The following is a 20507-nucleotide window of genomic DNA, read 5'->3' on the forward strand; positions in this document are numbered from 1 at the left end:
GGAGAGATCTTCTTAAAAAGCCAAGTTTTTTTATAGCTTTATTTTTAATATTAGAAATGTGTTTGTTCCACCGTAGGTCAGAGCTAATCGTTAATCCCAAGTACTTGTAGCTGTCCACGGTAGACAGGGGATGGTTATTAATAGTATAGGCAAAACTTAATGGCCGCTTCTTCCGCGTAATAGACATTGAAACTGTTTTTTTAGTATTAATACTCATCTGCCACGTTGAGCACCAATCATGAATTTTATCCAAGGCGTCATTAAGAAGAAGCTGGTCAGCAGGAGTTCGTATTTCATGATATAATACACAATCGTCGGCAAACAGCTTGATTTTAACAGGAATTTCTTTAACTATGTCATTTATAAAAATTAAAAAGAATAATGGCCCAAGTACTGAGCCTTGTGGGATACCGGAGCTTACCAAAGCTGGGCTCGAACATGCATTGCCGATTGATATGGACTGATATCGAGACGATAGATATGCTTGTATCCACTTCAACAGTAGATCGTTTTTAAAGGTAGTATTTAGCTTTAGCAAGAACTTTCTGTGTGAGACCCGGTCAAAGGCTTTTTCGAAATCTAAAAAAATGACATCAATTTGACACTGGTTATCAATGGCTGCGGCAAAATCCTGCATCGTCTCTAGAAGTTGGGTCACTGTAGAGAAGCCTTTGCGAAAACCGTGTTGCCGGTCGTCAATTACATGATTGGTTTCCAGGAAGGCTGATATATGTCCAAAAAGTATATGTTCAAGTATTTTTGGAGAAGTACACAGTAAAGATATTGGCCTATATGAGCTAAGTAGAGATGAATTTTCAGTTTTGGGAATAGGAATAATTTTTCCGTGCTTCCAGTCCTCCGGGAGCTCGGCGTTTAACAGAGACTTCTTAAGTATGAGCGTTCAGTACTTGGAACACCATTCGGCATATCTCACAAGAAACGTATTTGGTATGTCATCAATTCCCGGCGTCTTTTTTGCGTCACAACTGAGAAGCAGAGAGAAAACACCTTCTTCAGTTACAGAAACATCAGTAATAGGCGGACAAGCTGAGTTAAAATGAGGCTTTCTACCATCATCGTGCGTAAACAGAGTACAAAAGAAACGGTTGAAAGACGAAGCAATCTGTGTCGCATCAGTAATCAGTTCGCCGTCAACGACAACGCTGTACACAGGTTTCTTTTTCTTTGATAACTGCCGCCAGAGCTTTGCAGGGAACGAAACAAGAAAGTTTTTCATAGATACGCTAAAGTGATACTCTTTTGCTTTTTTGATACTGTGTTTTAAGTTCAAGCGCATATCAGGCAGTTTAGCAGCATCAACTGCCGACTGGCTTCGCCGAAGTTTTTTGCGAACTCTCTTAATCTTTCGTCCCATGCGTACAAGTTCCCTCGTCATCCAAGGGCTGCTGGCGCGCAGGGTAATTACCCGAGTAGGCACAGAACGCGAAATGCAATTCAGAGCAAGGTTCTTAAAGAAAACCCAGAGATTTTCTACTGAGCAGTCGCAGGATTCGTAAAGAACCACAAAATCTGAGAATGAAATATCAAGTAAGTCTAAAACTGCAACATCATCAGCACGCGAGAAGTTTGGCACAACACGCACCTCTTTCTTTTTATTTTTCAGAAGAAGCAGTGGAATGTTTAAAGATACCATAACATGGTAAGATATGCCTTCGAAATATTGAAGTAGAGGACCGCGACGAAAGACACTGTTACAAACGAAGAAAAGATCAAGAATGGATTTCTTATCCTTTTGTATACGCGTTGCTTGCTTTACTAATTGAGTTAAATCGTGATCAAGTACGATGTCTACAAGAAGTTCGGCTGATGTGCAGAGCGGCTCTGGAAACTGTTTGTCCCAATTGAAGAGCGGCATGTTAAAGTCTCCAGCCAATAGTACATTACTTGATTGTGCTTTCGTAGTACTTAAGAACTCATTTAGTTTCTCAAAGAAAACACCGTCACCTCGTGGTGGGCGGTAAAACGCGCCAATAACAAGACTAAGTTCATTTAGAATTAGTTTACAAATGACGCATTCAATTCCTTGCACGTCAGGTAGCCTGATTACTTGGAAAGATTCTTGAAAAAGAATTGCAACACCACCACCGCGAGAAGTCCTGTCTTTGCGCATAATTCTGTATCCTGGTGGTGTAATTTCTTCATCAGTGATATCAGAGTGCAGCCAGGTTTCGGTGATTATAATGATATGCGGTTTATGCGCCACTACTATACTTTCCAAATCCTTAGACTTGTTCACAATGCTCCGGGCGTTAAACTGAATACATTTTAGCGATTTAATTTGACTGTTCTCGATTCATTGGTCACTTTGTTTTCGATTCCGGCTGCCATGCTCTAGGACTCTTTCTTTGCTAGTGTCATCCCAAACAAGCAGATCGTCACCAATTTTTATCTTGTTGTAGATTAGCTTAACCTTCTGACCGGCTTTTCGAATCTCTGCGGTGCTTTCCCAGAGATTCTTCCGTATCTGCCGCGTGGTATACGAAAAGTCTTCTGAAATAGAGTAATCGGTGTCTTTTAGTTTCGAGCAGTTTTTCAGTATGTTAACTTTCTCACGATGATCCATCAGCTTGATAATAACAGGTCGATGCTTGTTAGGTTGCTTGCGACCGATTCTATGAATTCTCTCGGCTGAAACAACTTTCGTGTCCATTTTGTCACAGAACACGCCTTTCAACACACTCTGTGACAGTTCTTCGTAAGTTTCATTCAATTTTTCAGGAATTCCGAACACGATTACATTATTTCGTCTGCCCCGGTCTTCTAGGTCGACAAGCTTCCTTTCTAAGCCTGTAACTCGTGATTCTAGCTCCCGGCTTAAATCTTTGAATTCATTTATAGCTGATGTGAATTCTTCCACTTTGTGCAATTTGGCCTCAATTTCGCCCAGTCTCCTCTGAATATCTTTCTGGCCTTCAAGGATCTGGGTCAGTAGCTGTTCAGTGGGTGGCCCAGGGTTGGACTCAATGTCGCCACACAGCATAAGTAGAGACAATACGAAGTCACGACCAATAAAATGAACTTCAAGCACTCTACGTGGGCATGTCAGCTGGATAAGGCACATATTATTGGATTTGATTGTAGAAACATTGCTATTAACCTGCATGAAAAACAGGAATGGATTTGACATGGTGTCGACTGGATGCCAGCTGACATGCCCACTGAAGAAGGATGATGGCAGGAGGGCTTTTATATCGTGGTTCGTCGATGACGTCGATGAGGTAGCACGTGGCGATCCCCAGCAGTCACTCAGATTCGGAAATTCTTTTTCTTTTGCGCAGTCTCCGTGCTGGCGTAGGCGCTCAGCGAGGATGAATTCCGTGTTCACAGCGCCGGCTTCCGCAGTCGAGACGATTAGGGCAAACTGCATTAAAAACAGGAATGGATTTGACATGGTGTCGACTGGATGCCAGCTGACATGCCCACTTTGTCCCTGACTGTGCACTAAACGCTTGCATAGCTACCAAAATCGTGACTTTTTCCACTGAAATAATGTGTAATGAGCCAGTTATGGGATGGAAAAGCGACAAACCTGTCGGCAAGGATGTGAACTGAAGGGGTACCCTGGCCTATAGAGAGATCATTTTGGCCTTTCGTCAGCGATCACTAAATCTTAACACGCTGCGCTTTCGCTTCTTGAAAGCAGCAGTTGGAAAAAATTCCGACCACCGTACAGTTATCAGTATAGACCATTCTGGTATGTGGAATAATAAAAAAGAAAGATTCGAGTTAAAATTGCATGCTTCAGTATCCAAGAGAGAACTTTTTCGAGCGCACGTGTTTATCTTGTTTCTTTCTTTTAAATATGCACTGAAAACTCGGCATTCACCCTTATTTCTCGGCATTGTTGTCCTTGAAATGTGGTAGTCGCTGCCATGTTTCTTCGGCGCAGTTGTAGCGATGATCCAAATTACATTGTGTCAGCACAGAAGAATAAACAGGTGTACTCGTACACGGAGGCCGTGTACCGTGGCTCCACCTATGCGGTGCACGGCTAGCGCGCGCTCTCGGGAGCAAGTGCCGGTCATGGCCGCCTCTATCCGCTCGCGCGCTGATCGAGGCGGCCGCGCGTCGGTAAAAGCGCTGGCTCCGGGTCACACCAGAGCATTCCAGCTTGCATTTTGTCGCAATGTGTTCAGGTTAAAATATTACTCGCTGCAGAAACATCAATACAGAATATTGACAGGGATTTCCCTCCAAAATAGTTTCAGCTCTCAGCGTCTAACGCCACACGTACGCGATTTCGGCGTTGGTTCAACTCGCCTTCGCCTCCGTGCGTCCGTAGTTCGTCACCCGTTGGCCTAACTGAGCGGCATGCTTTAAAAAAATTGCAACTATAGGTGGCAGACGGGAACAATTTAGCTACAGTCTGTGTACGGCTTCTTTGCAGCTTTGACTGCATGGTTTGCGAGCTGCCGGTAAACTTCAGAAGCTTGTATTTAGTTGCCTTCCATGTGTTTTCAACTTCAGCTGCAGATCTATCTGTGCTTAAATGCGTGGCGTGCGAAATGGAGAACTAGCACACCAAACGAAAACAAAGCACGAAATATGTGGCTTTATCCGGTCGCCTAATAGCCGCCACTGCTTCGTTAAATGCGGCGACGCACTCAAAAACATGCATTTAGCTAACGACAGACAACGCCTCAGAAAGCATGGATGAGTAGCTAAAAACCAAGGATTTTATTCTATACTTAGGTGCATAACGCGAAAAGTGTAAAAAAAATATATATATATATGACGCGCGGGCATGCGGCACTTGGCAAGGTGAAAAAAAGGAGCAAATCCGTACATAGTGCGTGGCGGCATATTAGAGATGAGCAATTGCTCACTTAACTCACAGAGCCGCGACCGTAGCGTTGAGTTAGAGTCCGCCCGGACGATTGGGTGCCGCGAAGCCTTCCTCCGCGCCGCATCTCGATTCGCGGACGACATTATAAACAACCGTTTGTCATCATACCCACGTGTGTTGCACCAGAAAGTGCAACAACATGGCATTTCGAACGAAGTAACTTAAAAAAAAAAGTGTGAAAAGGCGCGAGCCTTAGCAAAACACACGACGGTATGCGCAGCGCGCGCTTCGTTTTGCACCGGGGAAAAGGAAGCAGCGTACACAACAAGCAAGAAAAGAGCGCGCGAAAACACGGGACGGCGCTCGGCCAATGGGAGGGTCGAGCGCTGAAGGAGACCGCCAGAGAGGAGGCGGGCGGCAATCTTCACATGTTGGTGCTACATTTAGTTTATTGAGGGGTTTTAGCCTGGGCTAGAGTTACGATAGCCTGGGCTAGTGACTGTAGCCTGGGCAGGTTCGTAGCGCTCTCACACGGCGAGCGGTGGCGCGAGGTGCTGGGAAAAATTTCCCTTGCTCGCCGGGCGATTGCGGAGGCCGTAAGAAGAGCGCTCGCGTGCCTCGAAACCGGCCGTGGCCAACCAAGAAAGTTCTAAAGGGTAATAAATCAATAAATAAAATCACCCGGCTAACAGCGTCGCCACTGAAGCTACCCCTGGCGGATTAGCAGAAGGGCCTTTAAGATGAAGCGAGCATGAAGAAGCATGTACTGCATGCGGCCCATATATCGGCTTTAAATTGAGTCAAATGCAGCAAAACAAGCTGACTGCTGCTTTTGAGCAATTGCTTTTTGATTCCGTTTGCCTGGGGAGGTCGCCGTAAAGTCATTGAGATTTTATGAAGGCTGTTGCAACATGAACGGGGATTCTCATTACTTCTACTACTAAAGCATGTGTCAATATTTAGGGTAGGACTTCCCGATGTTTTTTTTTTTTTAAATTGGACGGTCTCTTTCCGGTGCCTATTTCAAAATAAATTTTTGCGTTCTATTTTCGCTGAGTTCGCACGACAGAATTACCCCTCTTCTCAGGGGACAAACCTGCGGTTAATAATCAAGAAACCCCACTGATAAGCTGACACCAGTCTGTGAAGACAAGTGCCGCGCATATATATATATATATATATATATATAGCGAAGATGATTAACTCTTCATTTATTCTTCGTCGACATTTCGACTAACCGTGAGCGTGAGCAACGTGGGTCGTATTTTATTCATAAATTTAATACAGTGGATTGCGGCGTAAATGAACATCCGGGCATCCTTTCGGATCTTCGGGGACACTAACCTATCGAAGCGTTCCAAGTAACAGATTCACTGTTAGGATAACCTTAGCCCTGCGCACCTGCATTTATACTCCGTTTCATACATCAAGTGCATCACTGCCAAAGCTACAGCTGTTGTTCGCGCTCTCCGCATCCGCGATGAAAAATAGTGCCTGCTCTTGACGAGAGAAAATAATAGTTATTTTGTCTGAAAGCTTAATACATCTTACATTTGCCATCAACTTCATAAAGAGCACCTTTTTTAAGGAGAAAGGATCAAAGTCGGTGAATTTGTATGCTTTTTATGTCGTTTTCGTTTGTGTCGCGTTTTCGCTACCCCGCAGCCTTGCCAGCTGTGCCATAGACGGTGCTGGCTGTGCCCTCCGCGCTGCGCATCTTTTTTGAGAAAATGGTTCTTCGATGCGCATTTTTTATATAAGATCCGCACTGTGAAGATGTCTAGGCACGCGAAGCAAGTTATTACAAACATATATGCTCGGAATAGAGCCCGTTTCCGCAGGAACCACTCGGCCACAAAACGAGCGCGAAAAGAAACCTTGGTAAACCAGGCGAAGGATATGTTGAGCGCTTAATTTGCGCTCTTAAATAAAGTGTTTTTTTTTTTCTCTCTCTCTCTAGTGTAACGCCTCCTTTTTTTTTTTTTTTTCTTGCGGACTATTTGCGTAGCTTTCGCTGCGTTGCACATGATGTATGAAACGGAGTTAACGGCCTTCACGAAGAGGCACAGCCGGCGCCGTCGTCTGAGACCATACCGAAAGTGTTTTGTCCATTTTCTCTCCATTCCACCCCCCTCCTCCTCCCGCTTTTCTTCTCCCCCCGCCCTCTCGCTCTCTTTTTTTTTCTTTTTTCTTTTTTGCTAATCCGCTTGTTCCCTCTTTCCTGGCCTTCGGAATCTTCACGCTCCCTGCATCTTCTTGGTTTGGCCGCCCGCCCGTACTCATGTTTTGTCTCCTCCTTCTTTCCTAGCATTCAACAGATCCCCTATGGCCGTCTTTCTTCTGCTCTCTCTCTCTCTCTCTTATATATTTTTTTAGTGGTCCTTCTTTCCTGCGTCTGTACAATTTTCAAACACAGTTTTGAGAAAGACCGGACCCCGGTCGAAACATCGACGAAGAGTAAATAAAGTGTTAATCATCTTCGCGGTATATTTCCTCTGCAGCCAAGAACGTCTTTTTCGCAAGTATATATATATATATCCAATAATATCAAACGTGTCATACCTTTCAATGAGCGTGCACAGTGACCCTCACCGTATACCTGTGGTCCATCATTCATCGCAACCTTCGCGCGACAACCACAAGCCAACAGCGTATCCTTTGTATTGTCGACGAGCAACGTATCACGCTCGTTCCCTCCGTCTCCCTCGCAGCTCCCGCGCAGGGGACAGCACCCCGAGTACCGCGCAGAGTCAAGCGTCCGGAATAACGAGGCCAAACGCGGGTGACGCGCGCGACCGCGCATTCCGCGTTCACGGACACGAGAGGATGCCACGCCCCCCTCGTGATTCGATGGAACGGTCGTCGTCTTCGTCATCGCTGCTAGGGCTCGTCTGAAACGCTTTCTTTCGCAATGGGGGGAACTACGGTTGATTCATTGTCTCTCTTCCCCAACACCGCAGCCCTGCAGCAGCCGAGCTTGCTCCATTACGTTTCCCTATTACGCCTTTCCCCACCACGTCAGCAGCTCCCTCCTTCGGAGCAGACGTCTTTGTTTTCATTTCAACGTTAATAGAGAGACAGCCTGTGGTTGCCTCCGGTGTTGAAGCTGAAGGGGAATGGAGTGTAGGGAAGGGAGGCTCGCGCTGTCAACGCAGCTGGACGAGGCGTTGACAGGGCTGTCTCTTCGCACCTTGCCTGGTCTCTGACCACCGCGACGCGTCGCGTGCCGTGGTGGCCCCCGGCGAGAGAAGCCGGGGAATGATCGAGGACGGAGACCCCGAGGTCCCTGAGGCGCTGTCAGCGCGCGGTGAATTTTTTAGCAGCTCCATTCGCTCGGCTTTCGCAACGTGTCTTCAGTTCGCTGTAATCCGTGGTAGAGGACGCCCAAAAGGGGGCAGAAGGGACAGCCGCTTGGTACAGTGCTTCAGTTGTGGTGCTGCTCGGCGCGATGGTGGGGTTATTTCAGAGCGTAGGCTTCTAGTGAGAGGTGCCGCCACTAAAAACAACAAAAGTTGGATGGCGTGAAACGGTAGGTGCTTTGTCCAATGGATGGAAGCGGCCGGGCTGTCTCTTTTATTTCTTTGTTGCTCCATTCGGCGCCACCCTACTGTCCATTTGCTCAGGCTTCGACTAGCTTTAGAGGCAACCAAGATCCGATTAGGCGCAAAAAAAAAAAACAAAAAAAAAACAACAGCAACAACAACACTCAGTTTAAGAAGATGGGAGATGAGGCTAAATTAGGAAAATGTTTTTATTCTGGGGTTCCCGGCAGCGCTTTCCAATGTGCGGCTTTATTTAGTCTAGTTTAGTGTGCGACGAAATGCTGCACAAGTTACTTTAATATATTTGGCTTAGGAATAAATTTCAAGCGCCGACCTAGAAAGGGAAACGCACACACGCACGCGTAGTACATACGCACAGGGCTCTGTTTGTTAATATTCCTTTAACGCTTGCCATGTGGTTGCTTCAGCTTTTCTTCGCATATTGCGCGCACTTTGGCAACAAATTTACACTAAACAAAAGTTAGGCCTTCAAAACATGAACGATGGAGTTTAACGTCCCAAAGAAACTCAGGCTTTGAGAGAAACTATAGTGAAGGGCTCCGGAAATTTCCATCACCCGGAGTTCTTTAGCTAGCACTGACATCGCACAGCACACGGCCGCCTTACTTTTCGCCTCTATCAAAAATCGGCTGCCGCGTGGCCGGGATTCGATCGCGCAATCGTTGGGCACAGCATTCGAGCGCTCTAACTACTGCACCACCACGGCGGGGAAAATACGTAAAGTTGAATATTCTACATTAAAAGAAAAAGATTTATGAATAGCCCTTATTAGCTAGCGGCTTGTATATAGATGCACGCGTGCAAACGCGTGCGCTCACCTAAATACAATGCACAAGCGAAGTCCATATGCATATTTATCCACTCTTCAGAAAGGAGCTAAAATAACCGCTATCGCGTACCAACGCTTCCTCATTGCACGCACACAAAGGCGATATAAGCTAAGCGAAACTGCGGCGAAAATCTACAGCAACTAAAAGGATTTTCATACCAGTCATTGCTGGCCTCGATTTTTCGGATTTTCCAAATTTACCTGTATATACATAAGGAGGGAGGAAACAACTTTATTTGACGCATTACATTAAGCGTTAAGAATGTCCTGGGCCAGGGTCACCAAGGCCAACTGATCTTGCAGCTGGTCAGAGGCTAACCAAGCCCGCCACTTTGGGGGAGGAGGGTGTGGAAAGTGAGGAGATTGGAGGGCGACAGGGCATGAAAAAATGCAATGCTCCAAGTTTGCATAGTGTTCTGGGCAATTTGGGCATGCAGGGGAATGTATGATTCTGTATAGAAAAGATCGGGCAGGAGTAAGCAGTGTATTTAGTTGTATGCGTCTAAGAATGCGGATTTGCGTGGTAGTGAGAGATTTATCAGGAAGAGGAAGTGTACGGAGTGTTTCTCTAATGTTGTCGTAGTGAACGTTGATTTCTTTTTTGTAGTGAAGAGTAGTGTCCCACGTTGGTGGATAAGGCCAGGGAATCCCAGGCGCCCGGTGTTGAAGTTCGCGGGCGAGGCGATGCACCACCTCATTGCCTGGGATTCCAGCGTGACCAGGAATCCACCTCAGTGTTACAGTGTGGGGACGTAGTTTGGTAAGAGCTCTGTGTAGATTATCGTGTAGTTCTTCAGGAATGCGACCCGTGTGAATGGCGCGTATAGCTTGTATTGAATCAGTGTATATGGTATATCCTGAAGGGTTAGGGGGTGCTTGTGCGAGGTCTTGAATACTGGTAACTATTGGTAGGGTCTCGAGAGTCGCTGTAGGAGGAGGATAAGGACCCAGGGTATGCGTCACTACATCGCTACAGCTCTGAATTGAGCAAACTGCCGCTCCGACGTTAGTTCGTGATGCATCTGTGTAGATGATCGTGGAATCTGTCGCGTGAACATGGTTGGAAACGCGAGCGGAACGTCTGCCTGTGTTAGTGTCGGGTGCAACGTTTTTTGGAATGGGGATTATTCTGAGGTTATCCGGGAGCGAAGAAGGAAGGGTAATTATAGGGAGGTCTATAGGTTTGAGTGCAACCTGCTGTAGTATCCAATGCCCTTGTTTGGTGCTAGAAAGACGTGCCATTTGCCGGTCGCGATGTTGTTGTATGAGGTCTCCCAAGGGCAAGAACAGCCCCGTAGAGTATAGGCGCTCCGTGGACGTATGTACAGGGACGTTAAGGGCGGCCTTGTACAATATGTGAAGCGCAACCTCAATCTGATGTCTTTGGCGACAAGTTAGTGTAAGGTAAGGAATCGTATATAAAATTTTGCTAAGTGCTAATGCGTGGACAAGCTGCCTGACTTGACCCTCTCGTAGCCCGGCGTGCTTATTGACTATGCGGCGAACTAGATGCGTAAGCTGATTGCAAACTTTAACGGTTGTAGATACATTGGCCTGATTGGTTGACTCATGGATATGAAGTCCGAGGATCCGGCAGGATGATACACGAGGGATGGGGTGACCTGCCATTGTGAGATTGATCAGCTGGTTATGTTGGCGTTGATAGCGAGTTTTTGCAATCAGCAGCAATTCGGATTTTTCAGGTGCGGGAGATAGCTCTACTTTATCAAGGTAACTAACGACTGCATCGATACCTTGCTGTAGGGTCTCCTCTACTGCTCCAGGAGACCCAGAAGTGCACCAAAGAGTAAGGTCGTCTGCATAGAATGTGTGTTTTAGGTTTGGGATAGACGCTAAAGTACGAGATAGGGGAGCCATTGCAAGGTTAAAAAGGGTGGGTGACAGAATAGTGCCCTGAGGAGTACCACGTGTGAGGGGGAAAGGATCAGATATCGAATCGGGGAGATGGAACTTGGACGTACGGTCGTGGAGAAATGCTCTGAGGTAGCCATACATCTTTGGATCACAGCCAGTAGAGGCAAGGATGTTTAATAGAGGATCGTGGGCAAGGTTATCAAAAGCTTTTCGCACATCAAGGGCCACTATGGCTTGGATCTGGGAAGTGGGCGGAGGGTCAAATTCGTGCATGAGGAGAAAAAATAGGTCCTGAGTAGACACACCTTTTCGGAAGCCAATTTGTTGAGGGGGAAAGAAATCTATGGATTCAAGATGAGTCTCGAGCCGATTGAGCACCATCCGCTCCATGGTTTTTCCCAAGCATGATGTTAAAGAAACTGGGCGGAGGTTTTGAAGCGCAGGTTTTTTTCCTGGCTTTGGAAGTAGGGTTATAAGTGATTGTTTCCAAGATGCTGGGAGTGTGCTTTCTTCCCAATGTAAGTTTATAATGCTCAGAAAATGTTCTTTGTCCTTGTCAGAGAGATTTCGAATGAGTGAGTATGTAATCTGGTCTTCACCTGGGACTGACTTCCTGTATATACATAAATGACCTCTGTGCCTCCATCAGTACACGCAGCCTTCTATGCAATGTACGCCGTACGCCAAGTGCACAGGATACATATAGTGCTCACTTTTAACATGATTATGATTTTCATTTTAGGTATTATCCAGGTGTGTGTGCGAACCTATAATTGCGAAAATTTGGCACGCAAGCCTTGCAAAACATTTCTGCTAAAAAAAAAAAAGAAAAACTCCGCTCCCCGGCATATTCTGAGTGCCACCTGAAGAAAGTGGGAGGTCCAACGAATTCTTCAAGAAAAAGAACGCCTACGTGCTGCAGTTTCGATGAGCATTAAGCAAACAACAACAAAAAATTACTTCGAGGGGATAGAGACGAAATCGGTCCCTTGCGGCGTGCCTCGTAGCCGCATTACATTGATTGAAGAATATGTTTCAACCGCACCTATCCGCCAGTTCATTTGAATCCTGCCCTTTTTGCATCGATACCGAGAGGTAAACACTCCAGGGTGCTCTAAATTAAGGGCTCTGTGTATGAGCGCTATGGAAGAGGGAAGAGGGCTATGGAACGAAAAATGGTTGGGGTAACATTGAGAGATAGGAAGCGTGCAGAGTGGGTCAGAGAAATAACTCAAGTTACCGACATTCTAGTAGAAATTAAGAAGAAGAAATGGACATGGGCAGGACATGTAGTGCGAAGAGAGGATAACCGATGGTCGCTGAGGGTAACAAACTGGATTCCAAGGGAAGGAAAGCGTAGCAGGGGGCGGCAGAAAGTTAGATGGGCGGATGAGATTAAGAAGTTCGCAGGGGTCAAGAGGATGCAGCTAGCATAGAACCGGGTCAAGTGGAGAAATATGGGAGAGGCCTTTTCCCTGCAGTGGGTATAGTCAGGCTGGTGATGATGATGATGATGACGTATGAGCGCAAATCTTGTAATATGCTTTTTTTTTTTTTTTTTCGTTTGGCTTGCGTTCTTTAGCCCGTTCAGTTCGCCTTTTTTCTGTTTAAGTAGTTCGTGACGGCGAAGGTTTATAGATCTCCATTTTTCGATGTTGGAGTAAAGTACTCACATTTGCATGTAGGCTGATTTTCACTGTGTGTTTATTTTTCTTTGCCATTGAGCGGCTGTATCCGGAAGGAAGTATGAAGGAAGGAGCCGAAGGACTCATTCAAGATGATTGCTTTGAAACGTGTCATAAACTGGCTCACATAAATGACTGCGATTAAGCTTTTTCAATTAGACAAAACGGAAAGCAAAATTGTCTTTCTGCCTTAAAAATTTTCACCCGATGACGTAGCAAGGCAAGTCAGGTATTTAATGCCGATATAATGATGACGACACGGCACATGCGATCACCTTTAAAATATTTCTTATCCAGAGAAATACAATATGAGAGCGCTATAAGGAAACAGGTAGGGCAAGTGGTCAGGTATATGTTTGATCAACGCTTACTGAAGTATATTGCCGCGTCTGCAATAATAACTGCTCGGTGGCGGTGCCACGCCGGTGTCCTCGGTGAAAAAGCTGCAAGCAGCCTCTGATCGCTTTTCGGGTGCGGCTGGAGTTTCTTTGCCGCCCAGGTCATGCCTATAAACTGCTTTCTGTTCTTAACCCAAATTGTTACATGACACTGCCAGAGGTTCCGGCTCGACACCAAGGATCCTCCTCGAAGCCGCTCTTCTATAAAAAGTGGCATATAAAGGAAGGGATGATAAAAGGAAGTTATCATTAAATTCCGCCCCCTACAATCCATCTAAGATTATTTCTCAACTTTTTTTTTTTTCCATTTAGTCTATTTAGCTCGAATGTATCAACTCCCGCTCGTAGCAGCCGCCACCATTTGAGGCTGGTCCCGGAGTTTGGTTCAGCACCCGAATAAGCGCCGTTTTGTCGACGTGTTTCGCCAGCGTCGCCACGTTCGTGGATGACATGTTCTTCGGCGCACTGACCACAACGTAGAAGAAGCTGTGAAGCTGTGCCACTTGGTGCAAAGCGGGCAAAAAAAAAAAAAAAAAAAAAAAAAAACGCCTTGCTGGTAAAGAACAGCCAGTGAACTTCAGTGCACCCAAAGCGCAACTCTAAAGGGAATATTTCTCTAAATTGCCCACCTGAATACGATGTTTGCAGCGTATACACTTTTCAAGATATCGCTCAGCCTAATGCGCACTCTGGACACGCTAGCTTACCTACATTGAACGAACCACGTCATAAAACTTCCGTTCTACTAACTCTCTTCTTTCTTGTGCGATATTTGTCATACATTAAAGTACGTTGCAGTTATTCTTCCATCAATATAAGAAGGCATGTAATCTATTTATCTGAGGCATTCGCATTTAATGAGGTTCTCGTATTTGCTGGTGAAATGTACATTTTGTTTCGATCCTTCTAAACAAATAGGCGCCAAGGAATATTTTATTCGTATTTAAGCCAAAACATAAAAGATGGAAATACGTGAGAAGATGCCCGCAGAAACAGCCCGTTAAAACCTCCCACAGCCACACCTAGGACCACGAAAAAAGTGGAAACCTGGCATCTGCAAACAAAAAAGAACTATATTTAGTTAGTACTGCTTTTATGCCGCCATTACTGGGATCACACTGTAACAGATATAAAAATATTTCATGAAATAGTTTATGTGCGAGAGAAAAAAATGAAACATCAAAGTTAATATATGATCCAGCCTCATCGCTACCATTTTCACTTGTCGAAGACGGGGAACCTGTTCGCCCCTGCAACTAATCTCTCTCGATGGATACAACGAACTAGGGTACAATATTTTCGGCGCAGTGCTACTTACTAGGCCAAAGCTGATGTCGTGCATAGTACACAAGCACAAGAGTATTTCAGCACGTTATCAGCCGATTACTGCTGGAATTACCTGGCGAAGAGCGCTGCATTAGCTTCCTTCTCCGTGGCCTCAATAGCGCGCGGCTACGGTACGTATCCATGAGTGATTAGGTTAAATAAAAACGAGAAAGCGCAATGTATAAGGAAGACTAATAGTCAACACTGTTCAACTCCCGGGCCTATTCTTAGCGCATGCAAGGAGGACGACAATATGAACGACTGGAAGTGTGTTTTTCATATGAGGACTCTATTGAATGGCTTTCTGCTGCCTCAAGCACTTTCACTCTAAAGAACAATATTATCGGCAACTATATACAGTGAACTATAAATCACATTCTAGCTCACTTTACCGGCAACTTAAGTAAAAAAAATTTCATATTTAATAAGAAGAACTCAATCTTCTCGTTCTTGTAACATGAATTCGCATATAGTGCGCTGCCAACTTGTTTTTGCCTGCTTGATAAAAAAAAGACGTTTGACGTCTGTCTCATCGTACAGACGTAGCCAAGGTCATTTACAGGTTAATATGTACATGAAGGCGCGTAAGAATGCTCTCATTTTGTTCTTTTGGAGAGACGCATGAGTGCAGATGCAACGTTCTCCGTGATCGCTTGCAGCGAAATATGCGCGATCTGCTGAGCTTTTTTTAATATACTAAATTTTTTTTTATTCAAATGCGCGTCATATTATTCTGCTTATTTTGCACCCCTAATAGTCGATTCCACTTTGGGACATTAAACTCCATGTACCATATATATTTAAATATCCTACTCGATCAGAGGTAGGTTGCACGTGGATATTTAATTCGTTCGTCGGGATATTATAATGAATGACCTCCAAAAATAAAATCTAGAGATATGAGAAATGACGCTGCGGGTCTACCCGGATAATAGCGATGTTTATTATAGCACCGGTGATGAAAAGTCACTCGTTGAAACTCGCGAAAGTAAAAACAGTAAAGCTAAGTTTACAAGTCCGGGCCTCTTATTTCGGCAATATCGCACTGGAGTGACCACTCAAGGCAATTGCAGTTACCCTCACAACAGCTTTTGTGTCCTTTTCTGTGTGAACATATGCACGGGCAGTACTGCAAGTGAATGGAACTCACCGTGCAGCTTCCCTGCGGGATCATACGCACACGGAATATCGCGTTCGAACTTCTTATGATTTGATAGTATATATCAAACCGGGCACGATGCAGGCGTTTGTTCTTGTGCTATTCGTCGTGCCGCCGAAAAGCAATCATGACAATTAAGAGTTGCAAACGAACTGTTCTAGTTTCGATACAGAAGGGCAACACACGCTAGCCGCGAAGGAAATACGTCATCGAAGAGTCTACTTGTCGCGCTCAACGCCACTGCCCTTCGCTCTCATATTTATCCTACCGCAAGAAACATGTTAAAACAAGTTCCACTTTGTTTTTGTGCCTTGAGGCGCAATCAACCGCATTACAGCTTACAGAAATATTGGGAATTATGCCCGGAAACACAGCAAGCGCCGCGCATCTAATGCAGACGGCCCGCGCTTTTGCCTACATCACGAAAGTCACTGCTTTCGCCGCCGTATCTCCACTGACGTCACGGGCTGCTTGTCTATATGCTTCATTTCTTGACTACCCCATAATTCATTTCTAATAAGTCAACGAGCATACTAAATGATTGGGTCAAATAGCCCACTAGCTATCCAGTTGAGTTGTTTATTTTTGTAGCGAGTGTTTTGCCGAGCCGACACGTGCAAGAGAACCAGTTTTCAAGACCGACATAGCGTGGGTGGAAGGGGGGCACCGATAGGGGGGTATGAGAGGGCTTCTTTTCGACACTCTCGTTGCGACGCACGTCTAGTCTAATCTCCGTTCACTTGCATTTCTTCACGCGTTTGTGATCGTGCGTATTGATGCCAGTCTACAGGTCCGTGCTCCTTCCTCTTCACTTTCCGATAACAACGTAGTGAGTGGGTCTAGTCGCTCTGCTTCAAGCTATACCAAGTGGTCTCAAGGTTGGACGAGACCCCTCCCAGCCCTACTCTGAGGCCACAGGCTGTCATGTCTAGCGTTTCATAACGGTCCACGTCTTGTCACCGTGGGCGTATTGGCGTGAACCTCTGGAACAGAAAAAAACGACCCGGCGGTTGCGAATGGCATAGCTCTTCACGCGTTGCCTGCTAGTCTCGAGAACGAAGGAGAAATAACAAAGCAGGCAGACCGAGGGCGCCCACGTGGTGACAAATGACAGGACAGCCTCGGAGGGAGCGAGGAGTTCTTCTCCGGTGGCGGCGGCGGCAGCAGCCCGCGCCACGCCCACACAACCCGCACTGCTCGCGCACCTGCCCGTTCCCTGGCGCCGCCGACGCCTGTACCCGCCGGATCGATGATGTGCGCTCTCGAGCGACGCTGTGGACTTGGCGCGAGGGCCGCCTTACGTCCGGCCTGCGCGGGCTTTTGCAGTGTTCACATAGCGCACTCAAAGCATGCGTACCGTGGATTGCGCCTACACTCGAGCAGGACACCACATCCTTCGATCCTGCATGGCAAACAGAGCCGAAAGCTCTTCGCTATGGCAACGCGCAACACCTTTTCCCGGGCAAGGGTTAGTAATGCGGCGAAATAGCGTGATCCGGTGGCGTGACACGTTGGAAAGACAGCGCATTTATACCCGTTGTGTAAGAAGAAGCATACAACACTGTGCCTTTTCTTAGTCCTCTGTGTAGACGCTGCTTTATCATTAAGATATCAAACCGGCCATCTAACATACTATACACCGTGGCCACAATGCACAGTCTGTTCTGCGATGTGAGAGGACGAACTTACAACTACTGCGCACGTCATATCAGTCGCGGGAATTGAGTCCTGATGGGCTTCGAACATTGTGATGACCTTTTTGATTTCGCTGAAAAGAAACCGGGCCAGATTTCAAGGGATGCCGACTCATGCTTTGGCGTCCGATCTTAATTTCTTGCACTATCTTTACTTTGGTGAGAAGGGAAGGATTAGCGTTGCTACCCGCGCAGTTAGCGACAGGTGAAATAAAAAAAAAAAGTATTGGTTACGCCGATGGCTTAACACAGCTCATTCTAGCGAAACTTCAGTCGCTGCAGGGGTGTCCATGTTCAGCATCTCCTGCGATGTTTTTGGGTCACAGTAACTGAGAAGCCCGAAAAACTCTGTGGAGTACATTATTGGATGGGAGCTAAAATACGTTCCGTGCTGCGTACAGGCCGGTGGTCACTTCTTAGAGACATCCCGGAGACGTCATTCGTCACGCCGCTATAGACCAACACCGTGTTAAAAAGCAAATGGGGCGCATGCGGGCTCCTCAGCAGGCGGTGGGAAATTGAGTTTCTTGCTGTTAACTTGGGGGAAAACTGATGGCGCTACACCTCAGCCACCATGGATGCTCCAAACGTCATGGGGCCGGTACGCTACCTTGTGGACTCTTTTGGGTGCACATTTTTTTTTTCTTCGAAGAGTTTGCCACAAGGCCTAAGTTGAGAAAGGGGGAATGGGATGCAGGAGATAGAAAGTTAAAAGAAGGAGTGAAGTCCAGTTGCGCTTATGTATTCGAGAAGGTTGACAGTGTAGCGATTGTCCATTGTCCATTTCTCATAATCACAATCGCGATTCCACCGCAGGCCCACCTTCATGATTATCCGTTGCCTAATGTGAGTCGTTGACGGACACGTCCACAGCAAGTGACGCACATCGCAGACGTCAGGTGGAGTGTCACAGTGAGGGCACCTGTCAGTCACTGGTAGATATTTTTCCCGCCATCGATGTCGAACAAGAGTCATTTATGCACTGATGCACCGTTTCAGTGAAAAGTGGATATAGGAGCTGCTCTTAGGAATAAGTGTAGGAAATTTCCCTTTTTATTAAGAAGGAAAGGCAGATGAGAAACGCAAGACTGCGGACGATTTCTGAAACATTACTGGCTCATTTCAGTCTGCGTCTGTAAAGGTTGCGCGCGACAGGGGCTACGCGTGGTCGGGGATGAGGCAGAAGCAAAACACACTTTGGAAGCTCGTGACAAATGACAGGGCAGCCTTTCCTGCTCTTTCCTGCTGCAGCTTCAAATGTGTATAAATGCGTGGCATATCAGAATAATAAACAGATGGAAGTCAGCGCTCTTTTCACTCTGTCTGTCGTCGTCCCTTCTTGTGGTTCGCGCTGTAATACAAGTTAGAAGCTCGTGGTACTTCGACAAGCAACAGTTGTGTTGCGCGCCGATTTTGAAACCAGGCGGTGGCCGTGTGTGGCCTGCAGAAGCAACTTTATGAACTAATCCACGGGAAATATCTACATTATGTGCTTGTAAACATGAACACGACCATCACTTGCACACCAGGACGCAGATACCCACACTATGGCCTACGGCAATCACTTGTGTGTCTAAACACTGTCGTCCCGCTGTAACTGCGCTGTTCATTTATAATTCTGTCTGAGGACTGTGTTCATGTAAACCTTCATTTCATTTGAGAGGTAGTATTGACAGGGCGATGTAGCGTGCGCGGCAGCATTTCGGATTACGCGAGAAGCTTGCGCTATATGGAGAAGCACCTATTTATTTATTTATTTATTGCGCTGAATTTGCCACACGGCATAAAAGGTGGGGGTATAGCGTCACAGGAATGTGTGGAAGCACCTATTTGATAGTGAGGTTTTTGTGGGATATCTTCCGCTCCTCAACGCACATGTATCGGGCGTTTTAAATAAAGGGTGCCGTCGAATTTACGTGGCATGCTTTATCACATTCTTCTTTGAAGCCCTCACCAATAGGCTTCTCCCTGTTTGCAAACAATGTGACGTCATGGAGGCACGTGACCAGCCTGCTTGGTGGGCAAAATCACTCCTTTCAGCCGGGTCTCTCTGATGCAAGGAGCGGCAAGAAGCTGCCCGCTGCTGTGCAATTTTTTCTTCAAATCTTGCGATAGCCATATTCGCATCCGGCACAGTATGCGGCACTCCTTAGTACACGCAGCTATTGGCAATGTTTGCCTTGAAAAAGATGACAGTAGACATGTATGCAATTATTTTTGTTCAATGAACTGGTACGGCCGCTTGCGGACGACCTGAAGTCCGAACAAACGCTGGAAACTCATAGGACGTAGGCATGCTGGAAAACGGGTCAATGCAGCCATATTACAAGCATCATTTTATTTATTTTTTAATCTTCACAAAAACGACTGTGAGCCTATACGAAGCGTAGGCAGTTATGAGCGAAAACAGCAGCGCACGCGCGAGCTTCGTGCTTGGCTGAATTATTTCTATCCAAAGAACAGACATTTTTAGTTTTTGTTATGTTCGGTCAGATAAAGAAAAAAAATTTGTTCCGCCTAGTCTCGTGTAGTACTGTCACCAAAACTGTTTTACAAGGAAGCTAGCAATAACACGCGAATGAATCCCGTGGTATGAAAAGTAACAAAACGCGATTTGTACCACAAATTACTATTCATGCAAGGCGCACAAACATTCATAAGGGCGCTTGAATGATTTCAGTGAAAACACTTTTCGCTTGGGACACGATAGCTTTTGAACGAGCTATAACGATTCCGTCAAGGGATGCTGTTGTACTTCTGCCATCATGCCACTGGCATGACCTTGGGAGCCGTTTGGTGAAAGAGCTAGCTCCTTCAACATGGCTATACTGAACTGGAATAAATCCAATGCTGAGCAAGAATCTCTAAAAGCGCTGCAAATAATCGCATGCCGCCCGGGCCTTTTAGAGTGAAAGTGGCCAGAATTCAGCACGATTCGTTCGGAAGGGCAATAAAGCAAACTAATAAGTGCTTGTTCTTTATCCTGGAATTACGCGAACACACTTGTATACCACGCGCACGACGTTTGTCGCATGGCTCTTTGCACAGTTGAAAAACACATTTGAACCGCGTATAGAACGGAATAAACAAGAAGTTGGTCATCTGCGATCGAATATCGCATCACACTACGCGGGATCTTGACGGCGTTGCGAAAAACGCAGCAAGTTGTTG

General features: G+C 46.1%; 1 protein-coding gene across 1 annotated transcript; it reads right to left on the minus strand.

Moving 5' to 3' along the window:
- Positions 1 to 2314: 2314 nt before the first annotated feature.
- On the minus strand, positions 2315 to 4950 carry LOC146202734 (uncharacterized). Its single transcript, XM_084601941.1, has 2 exons — positions 4857 to 4950; positions 2315 to 3354 (listed from the first exon to the last, which is right to left on the minus strand). Exons 1-2 carry the CDS (start codon positions 4948 to 4950, stop codon positions 2315 to 2317), a joined length of 1134 nt encoding a protein of 377 aa, XP_084458067.1.
- Positions 4951 to 20507: the final 15557 nt, after the last annotated feature.

The sequence above is a fragment of the Amblyomma maculatum genome, chromosome 1 (genome assembly GCF_055883805.1).
Source record: "Amblyomma maculatum isolate TAMU_Amacu chromosome 1, ASM5588380v1, whole genome shotgun sequence".
Lineage (NCBI taxonomy): Eukaryota > Metazoa > Arthropoda > Arachnida > Ixodida > Ixodidae > Amblyomma > Amblyomma maculatum.